This window comes from Temnothorax longispinosus, chromosome 2 (genome assembly GCF_030848805.1).
Source record: "Temnothorax longispinosus isolate EJ_2023e chromosome 2, Tlon_JGU_v1, whole genome shotgun sequence".
In the NCBI taxonomy this organism is placed as follows: Eukaryota; Metazoa; Arthropoda; class Insecta; order Hymenoptera; family Formicidae; genus Temnothorax; species Temnothorax longispinosus.
This window is the reverse complement of record NC_092359.1, coordinates 18,034,134-18,052,189: the sequence shown is the minus strand read 5'-3', so window position 1 is coordinate 18,052,189 and position 18,056 is coordinate 18,034,134. Positions and strand designations below refer to the sequence as shown.

At 36.2% G+C, this 18,056-nt stretch overlaps 1 protein-coding gene across 3 annotated transcripts in view; it reads left to right on the top strand.

The window, feature by feature from the left end:
- Positions 1-18,056, top strand: part of LOC139808004 (atrial natriuretic peptide receptor 1) — a 93,702-nt gene that overhangs the window by 72,617 nt on the left and 3,029 nt on the right. For all 3 annotated transcript variants that reach the window (XM_071769580.1, XM_071769577.1, XM_071769578.1), the window contains 5 exons: positions 2,122-2,271; positions 4,571-4,763; positions 6,631-6,805; positions 8,086-8,184; positions 16,524-16,615. In XM_071769580.1, coding sequence (XP_071625681.1) covers positions 2,122-2,271; positions 4,571-4,763; positions 6,631-6,805; positions 8,086-8,184; positions 16,524-16,615 — 709 coding nt within the window. The remainder of the gene's footprint in view (positions 1-2,121; positions 2,272-4,570; positions 4,764-6,630; positions 6,806-8,085; positions 8,185-16,523; positions 16,616-18,056) is intronic.

Here is an 18,056-nt window from a genome sequence, read left to right as displayed (position 1 = left end):
TGTTCTTTTCATGTGTATTCTTCGACCTTCCGATATTGGACGAACTGCTAATTTCCAGTAAATGGAGCGCACGTTATTAGGCAGATAGAAAGCCGATTTATACACCCCTTCAAAAGTTTTCACAACGAAGATAAAAGCTATAAAACGGACATGATCTTTTCCGCGGCGTATCTTCACTTTTAGTTCCGCGATAAGCTTCTTATCTCTAAAACGATTTAAAATATCATGAATTTCAGTGAGCCATGAATATAAAGTAATGTGACATATTATTTTAGATAAATTCCTCAAAATAGTGTTTATTCTTTGAAACTGAATGGCTCACACATGTAATATAATATTCATTACTGCAAAAATTGGCTAAATAGTGAACAATCACGTTTTAGTTTTCACATTATTTGGAAATACATATTCACTTCGAAAAACAAACGTGCAGTTCGTCAATTCAGTATTTTCAGATTATTCCATATAATATAATTCTTAGCACAGAAAGAAATGTATTCACGTATGTAAACTTATCGCGAATTTGTATCAAAAAGATATGCCGTTATATTTTCTGGCGAAATTTGGTCAAAATGTCGATAGCTCACGTTTGACGTCGACTAACTAAGTAGTGCTCTAACCGAATATCGATATTTTTCGCGTCTCTTTCTATTATCCTTGGAATGCATGTTGTGTTATGTCAGTCTTTCCTGATCACCCAAGAAGTAGACCCTCGTCATCGGAAGCCATTCCGTTCATTCTTCTAAGGGGAGGAAAGTAAGTGAGGAAATCTTGACATGTCAGACTGACACGGGTCTCTAATAATCAGTATTTTTGTTAATAAAGCCATATAGTGAACCATATCTCCACATCATTAAGCAATTTTACATTGTGGAAATCTCCTCGTTACATTTTATGAAGAAAATTATAGAAACTATTATTGTTATTTTTGTCACCATTACCGCATGGCTTTTTCTAAAACAATAACTTCTCATAAGTCACATCTGCTATTACTATAATTATTTTATTATTATCTACTGTCATTTATTTAGTACATTTTTTAAAGAATAATTTTTAAACTTGTTTCAGAATTTTCTACTTTTGTCGTGTAATCTAAATTCCTTTATTGTATATCTTACGATTTTCTCTTCAGGTGAAGCAAGGACTTTGTTTGTTTGATTTCCTGAGTACTGGGCGATGTACTTTTGCGTCAAAGAGAATACTGAACTTAAAAGCAACATTAATTCCGCGCGAAGCTGCATACACCTCAGTTGAGATGTTATTTCTACAAAAAAAAAAAATGCAGGCGGCCACACAGATATTTCTTTTCCCGCGTAATTTTCATTTCGCTAAGGAACGTAGAGTTTCCTTGAATAAGACGGATTTTTTGTCGCATTGCAAGTTAAGTATATCGAAATAAATAGGAATATTACATAGAAAAAATACAAAACGACTACCGATTGTGATACGTAATCAAGATTTAAACAGAAGATTTTTCTCAATTTAAACAAAATATAATTTTCTATTATATTTTTGTCTATTACTTAAAGGAAATGAAATAATTCTAACATTTCATGCGCGTGCACAACCCGTTTATTCTTTTATGAATAGCATCGTCGAAAGATCACTTATAATCGATGAAAAACTTGATTTTCAATAACATCTTCAACGAAGTGGTTAATCTTGGTTATGGCTTTCACGAGAGTCGATTATCACGATATCAAACAATTCTCGGATATCGGTCCCTCATACCTACATGATGTGGATATTACGTTTGACTGACCACAATCGCGGAGATTGGATTAATTGTCCTTTGCGAAGGCTCGCTGTCTCGATTGTGGTTTACCCTATCCTCTACGTATCCGACGTATCCTATAGACGCTTCTCGTAGCTTCTCGTAGCTTCTCGTCTGATCGAACAATATTGATGTAGCCCGCGACGCGGATTAAATTGAAGAATTCCTTCTCATTGTTTGCGACTGATATCCGGCTATTGGTATCCGATTGCGCGACACGGCCAATTTAATATCTTATTATTCCGCCCTGGTCCCGAGTACTTTTTGTGATCCATTTTCCTCCTTCGCTTTGTATATCGAAGTTAAATATAAAATTAGGTAAGAATTATATTTTTTCTGTGTTTCAGAGACTATGAGAGCAGCAATATCCTGGACAATTTACTATCCCGTATGGAGCAGTATGCCACGAATTTAGAAACCCTGGTGGAGGAACGCACGGCCGACTATCTCGAGGAGAAACGTAAATGCGAGGAACTTCTCTACCAGTTACTACCAAAGTAAGTTTTCACGGTACGCGAATAAAACAGACTTTTCTTAGAAAGAACGAGATTGCCATTACATTTGCCGCGAGCTGCTGCGGAGAATTCGTTCGAAGTATCTTTCGCCTTTCGCAAAGGGCTATAAATATTTAAATACTTGAGTTACTTAGACGCGGATAAATCTGGACAGATATACAATTCATAACTCGAAGTAACATGAAATTTGAAATACATTACATATATATTCTGTTTTATATATTACAGTATAGATTTATAATATGTTTAAGTTTTTTCAGAAGTTTTTACTATAATTATTAATGATTTTGTGATACTGTTTGTTTAAAGGAATGCTTTTGAATGAGTTTTTACTCATTTTAATAATTAAATCGCATACAAAATTTGAATTTGCCTCACTGCAGCTCTAATGAACTTTTTGTTTGCTTTCGTACCAGTACCATTTTCCCATCTGACTTGTTATCGAAATCATTAATATAGCCTTTATTGCTAATTTAACCGAATATAAATTAGTCGGGCATGTATAAATGTACGCGAGAATTCTTCCTGCCGAATGTATAAACATTAATCTGTAATTAATGCAAATGCAAGTACTAATGATCAAAATATATCAAATAGCTTTTATATCAAAATGCAACAATTCACCATGACGTAAATTAACGGTTGAAAGAATCATCTTGTACGACAGACGGTGTGAAATTGAACGGTGTGACACAAAAATAGAAAATCAGTCGAATCGAATGATTTGTTCACGCAACAAACCGGAAGATTAGATATCGAAAGTTGGTCAACCTTAAAGTTAAAATTGATCTGAAAAAAGTGAAAACGCTCAACGCATACAGCAACGAAACGATAAGAAATTGGAACGGAACAAGAGCGCCATTGGAAAGCATAATTTGTAGAATTACAATCTAATTATCTAACAGAAACTGAGTTGTCTTAATTTAAGATCGCATATGACAACTAGAGCAATGCAAAACGTAAGAAGTTTCAAAATGATTTGTAGACCTGAGCAAATTCATCACATGTAGCTCATTGATGTAATTTCCAAAATTTTCCACGTTTACTTGAAAATATTACATATGCTCGTGACAGAATCAATTGAAAATGGTTTTGATAATATCGAAACCATTACACTTGAATAAGATCTCGGTAAAAAAAAAGAAGATTGTATACATAGAGAGTGTATATTGTATACCAAAAATGCTCATTTGAACGAAACTACTTCATTACAGCGTGCGCGGTTAACATATCTCGTGTAACTTCGAGCAAGCAAGTAAGTAAGGCGAACCTTAATGAACTTTACGAAGATAAAAGGGAGCGCGAGATACGAGGGAAATTTGTTGAGAGCTTTGAAAACTTTATCACGGTTCGTCCCTCGCGAGTGATAACTCTTTTGTCGAGCGTCAGTGATGTAGTTAGTGCGCTATCGCGTCACGTTTAATCGATATCATATCTCGATACGTGACGATGATGTTAAATTCATATCCGACACATATGATCTTTGCAAAATAATTACCATTTCTATGCGCGATAAAACAATACTTTATTGTTGACCCCTGCAATAATTTTTACTTCCGTACATAATTTTACGTGAAAATTTAGTTTTTTTCAGCGCAACATTTTATATAATTATATATTTGTACAAGAGCACATATAAAACTTTTTTTTAGCTGTTTCTTTTCACTATGCTTCACTGCTATTTAGAGATTAAACGATGAGATAATCGCGCATAGTTTTTAACTTCTAGAAATTCAATTTTAAAATTTGCCGAATATTTTCTGATAAAAAAGTTGAAAATAATTCTGTTCAAAAAAAGTTTGCCAAGGAAAATATTGCCTCCATATTTTTCCTTTAATGAAAAGGTTACATAAGTTCATCAAAGAAGTAAACGTCGAAAATTCATGAGCATACAAATTCCCTGTACATGTAGAAATTTTGTTAAATTTTGCTACATTGCGTTCCTCTTGAAATCGTCTATTTCATTTTTAATTAAGAAATGTAAATAAAAAATAAAGTAGAGTCTCTGCTCCATTTATATTAAAACACGTATATGGAACACATCTTATATCCTTCATTACTTGTAAATTAAGTTGTATCTTACTTTTTATTCATTCACAAATATTTATTGCGCTAAAACGTATGAATGAATAAATGTAAATGACTGTAATGTATATCAAGCTCGGCACTGTGGATTCGCTAAGCTCAAATAATTGTGTGAATCGTCTCTGCCAGACTAGTATTCCTTGAACTTTTTTCCGCTATCTATAAAAGACACGTGTTTGTTTGTTCCTGCGAGCAGATCAGTGGCGTCGCAATTGATTCTCGGGCAAAGCGTAATCGCCGAGACGTACGACCAAGTGACAATTTACTTCAGCGACATCGTGGGCTTCACGAGTCTGTCCGCCGAGAGCACGCCTCTGCAGGTGGTCGATCTGCTGAACGACCTTTACACGTGTTTCGACTCCATTATCGAGAACTTCGACGTTTACAAGGTAAGCATCGACCTGTTTTAAGTGCATCTCGGGGACGTAATATGAAGATGATTTAAAGCCTCGACTGAAAGGGGTGAATATTTTAACGAGAGAGACAGTCACGATGTTGGCTCACGAAATAGCGATATACTTTCGCTCGCAATCCGCGTCCGATGGCGTCACACTCGCAATATCCAAGCAGTTTTCTTCTTCCGGCGCAGTTTTATCGAAGCTGGACGAGCAAAGCGTTCATCATTTCGACAAGTTTTTCTGTTTGCGAGAACCTGACTTTTTCTATTAAGAAACTTCGCCTTCATCACTCTCTCTGCCTGTCTCTTCCTCACATTTTTCCAAAAGTTCCGCCTTCGGGTTAAACGATCATTCGAGATAACATATTGCACAGCCAGCACAATTGAATCAAGTTCGAGCCCCTCGATTTTGTATTTACAAAATGTTCCACGTGCCGTTATTTGGAGCCTATCGCGAATTGTTCGACCCGTTAATGCCAACGTGAGAAAGAAACGACAACAAGAAGAGGATGAGAGAAACATAGCAATTCCGGAGAACAAATCGCCCTTGATTTCTTAGAAGAGCGATTTTCCAGGAAAATAACACGATTACCGCGCGTGGACTTATATAAAAGTGGTGTATATATATGTGTGTGTATATATATATAAGCGTTGGATGTGACACGAATTGTCACACGCGTGAGACAAATTCGCGATAATACAATCATCTTGCCGAACCAAAAGGAACACTTTTACTAGATTATTTAATTAATATAATAGGAATAAAAATTGTATTAAGCGAACTCGAAACCGCACGGAATGTTCAACCGATAAAACGCCAGTATTTTAGTTTCAGAAGTCTTTATAATTTTATAGTCTAAAAAACACCGCTCGGTGCAGCCTATATATATATATATATATATATGTATATACATAGGCATAGATTATTCTGACTATATATATCTATCCCCCGCAACAGTCGCTGAACTCCATTACTTTACTCTAATTACAGATTAAACTTTCCCTTTCTCCCTCGAACGTTCTCTTCTCTCTCTCTCTCTCTCTCTCTCTCTCTCTCTCTCTCTCTCTCTCTCTCTCTCTCTCTCTCTCTCTCTCTCTCTCTCTCTCTCTCACTCTCTCACACACACACACACTCACTCTCTCTCTCTCTCTCTCTCTCTCTCTCTCTCTCTCTCTCTCTCTCTCTCTCTCTCTTTCTCGCTAGTCGCTTTTTAGAATATTGAATATCAATATTAAATATAATCCTCCGCTTACTATTCATACTCTCTCATATGTTTCAAAGCAATCGCTACCGCGATTTATTTAAATGAGTTTATCAGTTCATTGAAAAATAAACCTTGTTGGAAACTATAATTAATTTTCCATTAATATCTTATCGAGCAATTATCGGAGCTTTTCAAATTAGCACTCCGGGAAATAAAATGGTTTTTTTCTCGTTCGTCACATCCGCAGCTTTATTCGTGTTTCGTGATACTTCTATACATTAAATATATTTTACTTTTACTCCGCTTACTTCACTCCGGTGTTACGAACTTTTTAAGATCCTAGTGTCCTTGTTAAATATAATGGCGTTATTTCCGCAGACTTTCTTTTTTGCCTGACACCTTTCTCTCGCAATTAACTCTATTTAATTCAAACAGAAGATGTAATATAATATAACGGATAGAAATGAATAAATTTAACATGACAATTTTTTACACGAAAAATTAACGTAAAAATGGTCTTGTACTTTTTAAATGAATGCAAAAGATATGTAAAAGAAATAAATTTTACATCACGAATATGTTTTTATACCGTCTTTTACGATATTTACTTTTTATCAACAATGCATTCAGCAGAATTTCTCTCAATTCTTTCAGGTGGAAACGATAGGGGATGCTTACATGGTCGTCTCGGGATTACCAGAGAGAAATGGCATGAATCACGCTAGAGAAATTGCGAGGATGAGTTTAGCCCTCAGGGATACGGTATTGACATTCAGTATTCGCCATAGACCACACGAGCAATTAAAACTTCGTATTGGCATGCATTCTGGTGAGTCAACACTATATATTGTGCTTTTTTCCCGCTCGCGTAAAGCGAAATAAGATTAGTCCCAACTTGATTCCGGGCTTAATGCCAGGATCGTATTGCGTATGGCCTACAATGTGTCTCAGAATTTCCAATTTCAAGTTCCATACATTGTGTCATTTTTTTATTGCAACCTATTATTACGTATGTTACTTGTACTTCGCTAAAGAAAAATTTTTTATATTTTGCTTTGTGAACTTTTCAACGTCTGATTAAAGAGAATAGCGCGTTCAACGCGTTAAAAAATGACGTTATAAATCGGGTTTACCTTTCGTGTTACAAATCGATTGCATACCTATAGCAAAAGGTCGAATGCGCAAACAACTCAATTGATATCGCGAATAACACGAATTAAATAAAAAACGCGGCACAATATTTCAAAATAATTCCAAGTGGGAATTTTTCCTCGAGTTTACTTTCACAGAATATGTCGTCCATTCGAAACGATATTCGATGCGAGCGGAACCAATTTTGAAATGGTAGTGTTGGAAAATCAGCAGCCGTCTGCCGTTACGAGAGAATGAATGATTGTATTTCTCGATTGAAGTCGTTATCGTTTTCGGTTCTGATTCAATTAAGTTTTAAATTCATGACACGACGGTCTTTAGGCTATTACGTGACGAGAATCTCCATTTCTCGGACACTAACTCGTCCCACTTCTATCTCACTAAAATTTTTCTCGGTGACAAGTGTCACGTGTATCTCCGAAGTGACATCGTTCAAAAGATCGCATAGAACTTGGATTACACCAGTTCCGCGAGAAAGAAATGGCTCAGCGTGATATATACGTCGAGCGGTTAGCTATAATTAGTTAAGTTAATTACTTTTTAAATGGACTCGGAATACAACGTTGCTTCTGCACCGCTTGACAAGAATGATTAACAAATTCGCGAAAATAATTGCTTGTCAAATTTTTTTTATAATCATTAAAAGTGAATAATTAACCCTTTAAATATCAAAAAGACTAAAAACGACGTTGAAGAAAAAAGAGAAAATGTTTTTATGAAATTATTTTAATGATATAAAACATTTCAATGACATCTAAAAAGTATCTCTTTTATATAGAGAAAATCTTCTTGAAAAATAGAAGAGAGTATGAAAAATTAGGTTCTGTTAAAAATAAAAAAGAATTGTTTCAGACATTTTTACAATTATTAAGTCATTTATTTCTATTATCTTTCTCAGAAAGAAACGGTGATTAAAAAAATCATCGGCGTATATAGTGCTGGACCATTTGCTTGCAGGACCATGCGTGGCCGGCGTGGTAGGTCTCAAGATGCCTAGATACTGCCTGTTCGGCGATACGGTCAACACAGCATCCAGGATGGAGAGTAACGGAGAAGGTAATTAACAGCTCAGTCATTCTCGGAGAAAGAAACGTTTTACGTTGGGGATGTAACAGAGAAAATGTGGAGGTAGAAAGTTAGACACGAGCGGTAATTAAAGGGGCCGGAGTAAAGGTATGGCGACGAGAGCAAGGTCACCGCTTAAGAGAAAATCGACCCTGCTTCAAGTGTCTCCATAGAGACCGTTATGGTTAACTCGTTTTCAACCAAGCGTAATCATAACTATTGATTACCCTTAATCACACCATGTTAACTTTTCCGGCAACGATTTCCCGCGATTAACAACGTGATGCGTGTTTACGGGTTATTAACTTATTTGATATCAAACATCACGGAATGACTACACAGCGCTAGAAGGATCGATTTTGAATTCAATTATTCATAATTCCCAGGAGTTTCATTAACATGTCAACAGGTCTAACGAGACCTCGACATATGAAAATCATTTCATTTTTAATATCTCCTTTATAACTACCGAGTATACCGCGATCATTTTCGAGAGTTTTTTTTTACTGATGGCTGACAACGATCTCGATCGCAGCTTGACGGAACGACACGTAACGACGAATTGATTGCGCGCTGGATCTCGTTTACTGTGACACGCTTACGAGGCACGCACGAGTATGCGGTGTATCGTTTAATGTTGCGTGGGTGGTTTTTCCCTCGCAAGGACTTAGGTGCCGGGCGTCGCTCGCGCGAGGCAAGGACGCACCGCAAGGCGCCACGCGGCTGTTTATCGAGTTTCTTCGTAGCTCGTTTTGTGCGTCGCGCGAAAATTATATCACGCACGTTAAAGTTTCCGGGTGATAGATTACGCTGAAAGGGGTTTTACACGAATTTTCTTTTCTCTTCTTGTTCTTTTAACACGTCGATATGTTGGATACGAGAACGTTTGAGAGCGAAATTGTGATACCTTAACGACTACTCGCGAATTGTATTATCGTAACGGGCTGTTAAATTACAATTACAAACATCTCGGAAACTCAGATTTTTATTTTGATGCTATCGATCGATCAATTTTATCGTAATCGAAATATTAAGAGGCTTTCAAGGTATAAAAAAAACTTTCAAGGTATAAAAGAATGAAGAGAAAAGATGAAGACTTTTTAAAGACTGTGGTTTTGGAAAGCAATTAAATAATGCTTTACTCGTAATCCTATTGTTAACCTCACTGTAGGGAGAAAATAAAGAGCTTTCTAAAGATTAACGTTTCTAAAGCAATTCTAAATAATATTTAATTTTTAATTTATTTTAATCTCTCTCTCTCTCTCTCTCTCTCTCTCTCTCTCTCTTTCTCTCTCTCTCTCTCTTTCAATTTTAATTTAAAAAATCTTAACATTTTAGATTTTTAATAATGTGTTTAATTATTAAGATATTTAACATATTAAATGTTTAAAAATTGCAACGAATAACTACTGGACCATATTATTTTCACGCACAAATTTCAGTTTAAATAAAAATTTAAAAGCAAGATCGTAAAATGGTTTTCACTGCATTTTGTATGTACACCGAGAGTTGACGTATAAAACTGCAAATGTCACGTTTATAGAAAGTTATTTTCGAAACATCTTTATGACTCGTGTTTATAATCGTTATTTGAATCTTATATTAAAAGCGTATCAGATGAAATATTAAGCGAATCAAATGAGGATAAAGTTTCACATTTTAAGATCACACAGTTTAATGATTTCACTTTAATTAGAGATTCACTGGCATTATTTAACTGAGAAACGAAAAATTTGACACAATATTTATATAAAGCCTGACATTTATATAAAGCCCTTTAATCCGTAATAAATTATTTTTAATCGTTAATTCTTTATAACTACAATCACGTACCAAATCTATATCTACATTTTTATTTCAAAATAATACCGTGCACTTTCATATTATATTGTTATAAAAATAGAAGAATGTAGAAATTGTCAATGAGAAGAAATGACGTCAGATCCGAAAAGAATAATGGGCCATCGGCGCCGATCACTTCTATCAATATGAATTTTTTATGTCTCCGGTATAGGTATGTCTTAGTAAATTTTTATGTTGATATAAGTATCTCATCAACTACGCTGTTAAAATTTTATTTTTAATATGATACATTATTTATAACATACTATTCCCAACATCAAATATTTTAATACAACTGAGAGATATAATTAGTCAATTTTAAAATAATTTATATAAAGATTTTCGCAATAAAATATTTATCAAATATCATTTTACTTTGATTCAAATATTTCAAGTTTACATATCAATCAATGAAATAGATAGGCCATGAAAAATTGAAATAATATTGGCGCGTTATATGAAACGATTAATAATTATTTGCGCGTTTCTCTTTAACAAATTAGTTAAAAAATATAACCATAAAATATCTCATTTTTTCCTTATGCTTAGACGTATACGTTTTGAAAAGATTCTCTGCTGCTGTATTACTTTATTGCACAATTTGTGTATTTAATCCTGAAAAGAGGCTATAAACGCAAGCCTCAAATTTTATCTTAAAAAATATTTAAGAGGAAAAGAGGAAAAGGAGGAGAAATTAGTTTTATATACTTCCCTACTGAATTTTGCAGAAATTAATTTATATCAAAAATATGTGCAATAAAAATAATCTTGTTCGTCTAATCTTTATTATCGTCGTAAAATATGAATACCATAAAAGAAACAAAATTAAATAAAAACTTTATATTTTCAAAAATGTCAGCTTTTTCTTTGTTACAGTTTTATCTAACTTTTTTCCTCTTCCTTATTTTTTAACTCTACTTGTCTATAAGCAATACACTTGAAAATTTATTTTCTTTTAAAACGTACTTTATACTAAAATTAAAATATGATATCCTCATTATGTTCTCCATTGTGTCTTTTAAAAATCTTGCCTGCGTATGGATTACTTGGCAAAAAGTATATAAAAGGGATAATGATATCTTTATTAAAGCCAGAAACAATTTTTCTCTTACCCTGTTACTCTGTTCACTATACTCTTTATCAAGGACTCTAACAGTGAAACGTCCCTTCATCTGTATGAAAGCGAAATTAAATTTCTCATAAATTTCAAGTAATTTAAATCATGCATGCAATTAATATTCCATAGTATAATAGAGTACCAAAATGTGTTAATAAGATCAAAATGATCAATAATACACCGTTAATAGTGTAGTGCTCTATTTTACGAGCTTTGCATATCCAGCCTTGCAAATGTAATAGATTTTGATACGGTTATATATATTTCAGGATTAAATACCAAATAGATGTGTTAATCTATCAAAACCCATTCATTTCAAGGCAATGTATCCACATATGAGAAAGATATTATATTATCTAAAATTTTTGCAATTCTATTTTCTCGCCATAAAATAAACGATAATTTAACACTCACCGATACGATGCGCAGCAGCGGAGTTGTAACTCTACGTTGATCTGCAAAAAAACAAATAAATCCAAATTATATCAACGCACGAAATAACCAATATTTCAAAAAATAATTCTTGCGCGTATTAAACTTTTTATTCGTTTTTCTAGAAAATATTTATTGAATATATATAATAAAATTGAATAAATATAATTTCTAAAAAACATTCTTTTTTTGTATCTATTAACTTTCGTAAAATTTCATACTATAACAAAGTTTCGTTCTTTATTTCTTACACAAATCACTCAGATATAAACGATTTAAATATTTAATTAACAACCGATTAACTGTGTGCAAGTAATAGGTATAGAAATATTTATGTATAGGTAACAAATTACTTACTCCTTGGTTGCTCCGCCGATGCCGGATGCCACTCAGGCCTCCTCCTTTTCCTCTCCTCCTGCTCCTGCTCCTTCCCCGTCGTTCCCTCGTGGCACTCACACGCGTTCACTCGCGGAAGCACGATTAATTACCCGCGGAACTAATTTTCAAAATACGGCAATCGCGCGACACTTGGCGCGGCACTCCCGACAGTCTTGACGTTAGTCGCACGCGACGCGACGCGACGCATACTTCGCGACAATCGCCGACCGTTGTCAACTTCTACGCATTCTACGGCAACGTCACATTCGTTTATGCTTCGACGTGTACTTGCACGTATCTTTCGCGCTTTGAATAACAAATTGTACACGTTCTCGATTCATTCAAGCACTTCAAATTTCGCGAGATACGCGTATCATTTATATGAGCGAGAGATATATCGCGGCTTTCCATTATCCGAATTACGCCCCACACACCACGATCGTACATACACATACACACACACACGCTCGTGCATTATTCTTACACCCTCGAATCGAAAACAATTACAATCGGAATCGATGAAATAATCATTACCCTCTCTCCCTCCCTCCCTCCCTTTCTCCGCGAACATCGCGGACGAAACGGATTTACTCTTGTTTTCCATCGCTCCGAATTCCATCTCGAATGATATATATGATTGAACAAGCGCTTTGATAAATAGCTACCGCCTCGATACGTTCACGAGACTTTAATCGCGATCATTGATTAATTGCGCACGCTGAAACCTGTTACCTGTCCGTGGGAGGAATTGAGGAAATGCTCGTGCTTTCTCCCCGGTACCTGCCGCCTGCCGCGTTCGCGCTTCGATAAGCAGGGATGCCAACATTAATTTGGTCGCGGGCCGCGAGCGTCGCGGCATCTCGGCGATGAGTGGTGGGGAGTGGGGGTAGGCTGACGAAGCAGCTTAGGCACCCCCGCATATCAAATATATGACGTCAGACGCACAGAGCGACCCGCGACCCGCGACCGCGGCGTTGCCTGCGACGCGGCACGCGCGACGGTTACGATTCGAATATCGCCGAGCGGATGATAACACGCGGCGATCTCGCGTAAACGCAATGCCGAGCGTTATTTAGTTTAGATCTTCTCTATTCTTTATAATCTTTATATTTCATAATTAATTTTATTGAGATTATTATCACATTTGTTCTTTATCTTTCTCTCGTTGATAACCTCGCTTATTGTTAGATTAATTCCATTGTGGATTGAGAGCTTCATATAAAATATAAATACAAATATATTATTATTTGAATTTATATTGTTGTATATTTATATTTCAATTTGATTATACATATATCGTAATTTGATTAACGTAAATATGGCGGCAGTGTGGTCTAGTGGTAGAGCGCCAGACTCGTAATTTAGCTGAGGAACCAGGTTTGAGTTCACCAGAGTCATGGAAAGTTTTTTCCGAAAGCTGCGCCCTCCGTGCAAGATTAGGGCCCTTGTGCGGAGCAAACTGGGCTCCGTCTTTCGGACAGAGACGTTAAGCCGTTGGTCCAAAGGGTTAAGTGACACGTTGGCCTCATCGTGTCAATTTCTTTTTGATGTGTCTTACACAAAGCCTTCGTGCCACCTTGATGAACAACTATATTTCTTCTTCTTCTTCTTCTTCTTCAATGCATATTGTGTTGAAAACGCCTGCCACCCTGGCGGAAAAATTTCTATGAATAACTACAAAATTTGACTAGAAATTTATTTTTGTTTTGATTAACGTAAATATATGCATAAATAATATACTACTAATAATAAATTATAACTGTGACACATAAGCTATTCAATCCTTTTTCATAATAAAAGATTGAATAATTGATTAATTATTCTATTTAAAGAGAATTATTAAATTAAATGTTTATTTGAAAAATAAGATTTAATTTTATTTCAATCAAAAAATATAAAAAAGTTAAAACATTTATTTAATTAAAAGCATTTTTTTCTGTAGCTTCTCTAATTAAACGAAACGTCAATCGGATTCCCGCAAGATTTAGATTCTCAACGCTTGCAGCATTTTATGCATGCGTCAAATCTTCGGCTTTAATCAGATTTTAGCGGACGTTAAATTGATTGATTATAGACCAACACATCTATTATTCAGGAGTAATATATCGCCGCAGAATATCGTTGAATACGCATACTCAATTAACGTCCCTCTCATTAACGCGATAGAGAATATTTAGTATACGAAATAATAAACACATTGTATAACGTAATTAATTGTTTACGATGATATTGTGTAACTGATTTAAAATGAAAAACTAGCTCGCTATTGATCCTCACGTATAGCCTCGCCCGTACTCTCTTTTCCCGTAGAAAATGCAATCAAGTTGCCGCGCCGTAGAAATAGGGTAGATCATACGAAAATTGCGCATATCGGATTAGCATATTTGCGATCGTTCCAGAGCGGCCGGCGCGGCGGCCGCCGTGCTGTAATCGAACTTGCACATCCAGTCGACGACGACGGAAGTTCCGATCGGTGCGGTAACTTTATTATCGGTTTAAATTCCATTAAAAGTTCTCCCGTACTACCGATACCGGTTCGAGAAGATGTGATACCGCCGATTTGTTCATGTTTAGTTTAGATCACGTAAATTCTCTCGGAGCCGTAAGTCGATTTTGTTCCCCACGTTTCTCATTACATCTTATTTCAACGGCATTTCATAATTTTCAAGCGTTTGAACAAGTTTTATCATCTTTCTTACACGTGTTTCTTGTTTTGTTACAATTGAAACAGTTATTCGAAAAATTACACAAGTCATTTAATCTAAACTTCTGAGAAAGAATGAACAGTTTGTTTTCAAGCAACTTACTGTCTTCCTTCAGCTGTCATATTAAATCACTTTTTAGTACACTTATTACGTATTTGTATAAAAATTTATACAAAACTTTTTTTTTAAACGTTCCAACCTTTTATCTTTAAACTATATAATTATTAGAGATAATAAATTGTAAATAAATACGACGAGTTTAGCTTCTATATTTTTCTAAATAACTCACGAATATACTTCGTGTCTCCCGACGAATGTCGAAGAGGAAATTGACAATGTCGAGCTACTTCAAGGTCTCCAATCCATCTCATCCGACATAAAAAGGGTCGCGGGCGGTTCACCGAACAACTTGCGAATTTCATCGAGTCCATGTCAAACGTCCGCAGCTCCGGTGACACTAAGAAATTAATTGGTAGTCAAGATACGGAGTTTACGTGTCAAAGGGCTTTAAATTCTCCGGTCCTTCTTACGCGTCGCCTTGACGCTGCTCGTCGAACCGTTAAAACAAATCGAGCACTTTTGTAAAGGTCACGTCAGTTTGCGAAAATAATGGGAGCCATAAGACAACAGCTCATTTTCTCAAAGTGACGTTTCGCGATTTTCGTTGCATAATTATCAACGCGGTTTTTCCGAGCGAATAATTCATTATGCTTCTCTCGCGTAACGAAATAAAAAATATTTCTATCTATCGAACGAATCATTTATCGCGCGTTGTAAAATTGTATTTTTGTCAGTTGAAAGTTTGACGAATGTTATTTTTAGTAGACAGGTAAAATAAATATGTTGTTTCGTCCACGTGCAAGTACGTGCTAAAATCTGATTTGCGTTCAAATAGAGAATAGCAACGAATAGTAATAAAAGCAAGAATTAAAAAGAAACTTTATATTTATAATTATTTTTAAAAATTTTTATTCTCGGAAAAATTTTTCTTCTCAATTTTTTACAACTCGATCATCAATCTTCCTCAATTAACATTTTGAATATAAAGAAAAACGATCCTTTAAAATATCTGGCATTAGATAGTTATATATTTTTTTAATGCCCTGTAGGTGTAATTTAATGGCATGGAAAATAACAAGGGAGCAATTGCGCGAATAACAAAGGTACATAGAATTCGCGGATACATCAAGGTACATCGCGGCACATACACAACGTGTTAAAACCACATTTAGTCCATATAGTGCACCACCACCGGAAGCGATTGGTTCAAAGCGATGAGCTTATTCGTATGAAGTGCACTTACTTTGAAACGCTCTTCTGCGTGAATTTCAATTTAACAATTTTTAAAAAATTTTGTTGTCATGTCCGCCGGACGTTAAATGTTACATTTCAATATTTGAAGCGGTTTACGGAAAAGGGCGTTCTCTCGCCGCGTTCTCTCGCCGGAATTGATTTTATGGGCTCGAAATAACATCAGGTACAATATTATCTTTAAAGTATGAAATATCTAAAAATAAAATATATTCAACTGAAAATAATACATGTAGTACATTTGAAACGATTGATTCGACTAATTTTTAAGGACAGTCACTCGCGAGATATCATTTTACATTTTCTATGCACTTTGCGTAGGATAAACGTCGTTCAAAGACGTTCAAATCTGTCTTGATAATTATGTAAAAGTTAATGCATGACACAAAGGTAACGTTTAGCGAGGCAGTCGTTGTCTCACAGCATTCTTTAACCGGTCATTTTGCGTATAATAACTAATATTAAAGGAGCGCCGTTCTAAATTAGTGCTGCGGGAAGATTATAGGACGTACGTAAAAGAATTCGTTTTTCTTTTTCTACGACAGCTTTGAAGATCCATGTCAGCCCGAAGACGAAGGAAATCCTGGATACCTTTGGTACATTCGAACTCGTCTGCAGAGGAGAAGTCGTATTAAAGGTAAGACCCTTGATATGCGGTTTTTCCTCAATTTCGCGGTGATCGAGACGCACTCCTGTCTACCTTCCCTTGCCTTTTATCTCGCGAACTCAACTGTCTTTTCTCGAAGAACGAAAAGAAAGAACCCTCGTAAGTCGTATCGAATGAGACTGTCAAGTGATCTCTTACGTGACGGAGATATTAGAGAATGATCGACATATAATGCGAAAATCATTTTGCCCCCATGTATTCTTGTATTACAGTCTTTTGCGAGTCAATCCTCATTCGCAATTTAACAAAGAATTCTGATATAAGTAAAACGTCCCATTGCAACGACAAAGTGACTCGAAGTTATTTGTCTGCTGGTTATTTAAATTATCTCTTTAATTTATTGTTAAATGTATTTAGTATAAATTTATCTCGCATTATCTCTTTATATTAACGTCGCAACTTTCGCTGGCAATACGTCAGGGGATGAGATCTTTCTTTCCAATTTAATTCTGACGTTATCGGTACCAATTTCACTTCGACGTGCAACGCGTAAGCAACGGTCTTTCGACAAGGGATACACTCGGCTTTCCTAACTTCGACGAATCGCATTTGCAACTTCGGAGAGCCATGAGTCGCAAATTGCAGTCGTGTCCGGCGGTTAGGTTCCATATGCGCATTTCGCTCGTTACATATTCAGGGGTGCTCTACCATAACCGAGCGCGTTATGCTCTCTCGCGTGATACACATCCACCGCATCATGCATCGCTTCTGCCGCCCGTTGTCCGCAGGTGCGATCTGTCTCCGTTTTCCCGGAAGAGAGCAATTCCCGCTGGTCAGTCGATTTTGGGTGTCGCTGAAATTACAGTAGTTTGTCCCGTGCGTCACCGTCGCTCGCGTGACAAAGAAGACGCGACAGATAACGCGACAGGGACGCATCGTAATCCCGGGACCACAACAGTATCGCGGGGATCGTCAATATCCCCCACGTGAACGTAACAACCGACTTCTATTACAGATCTGCGATTATTTGCGACCCGATCGGTTTTCATTACCCGCGAACGCACGATCGTAAACGTCGAATCGTCGGTCGATTAAGTACATCTGCTCGAATGACGGACGAAGGCGTCCGCGAAGTGATTGGAACGTTTACCGTACAATTCGGGTCAAAGTTCAGCGGTCGCGAGCGAGCTCGAGCGGGCGCGCGCGCACTCGCGAAACTCGGCGGGCGGTATGCTGCAGTTAATTAGTAAGATAACGCCGGTGAAACACGCTTGGCAATTCGCGCGTATATGTAGTACCGGGGCTACCGACCGGGATTAAAATTCAGGTGTTTCGTATATATATGGCTGGGCCATTGTAATGCATGCCGCCGCTTATTTGAATATTCCGCGAGTGTGCCTGAGTTAAACGCATTCGCTGATCATTATCGTGTAACAAAGCGATACAATAGTTTCACCTTTGTTATTGAATT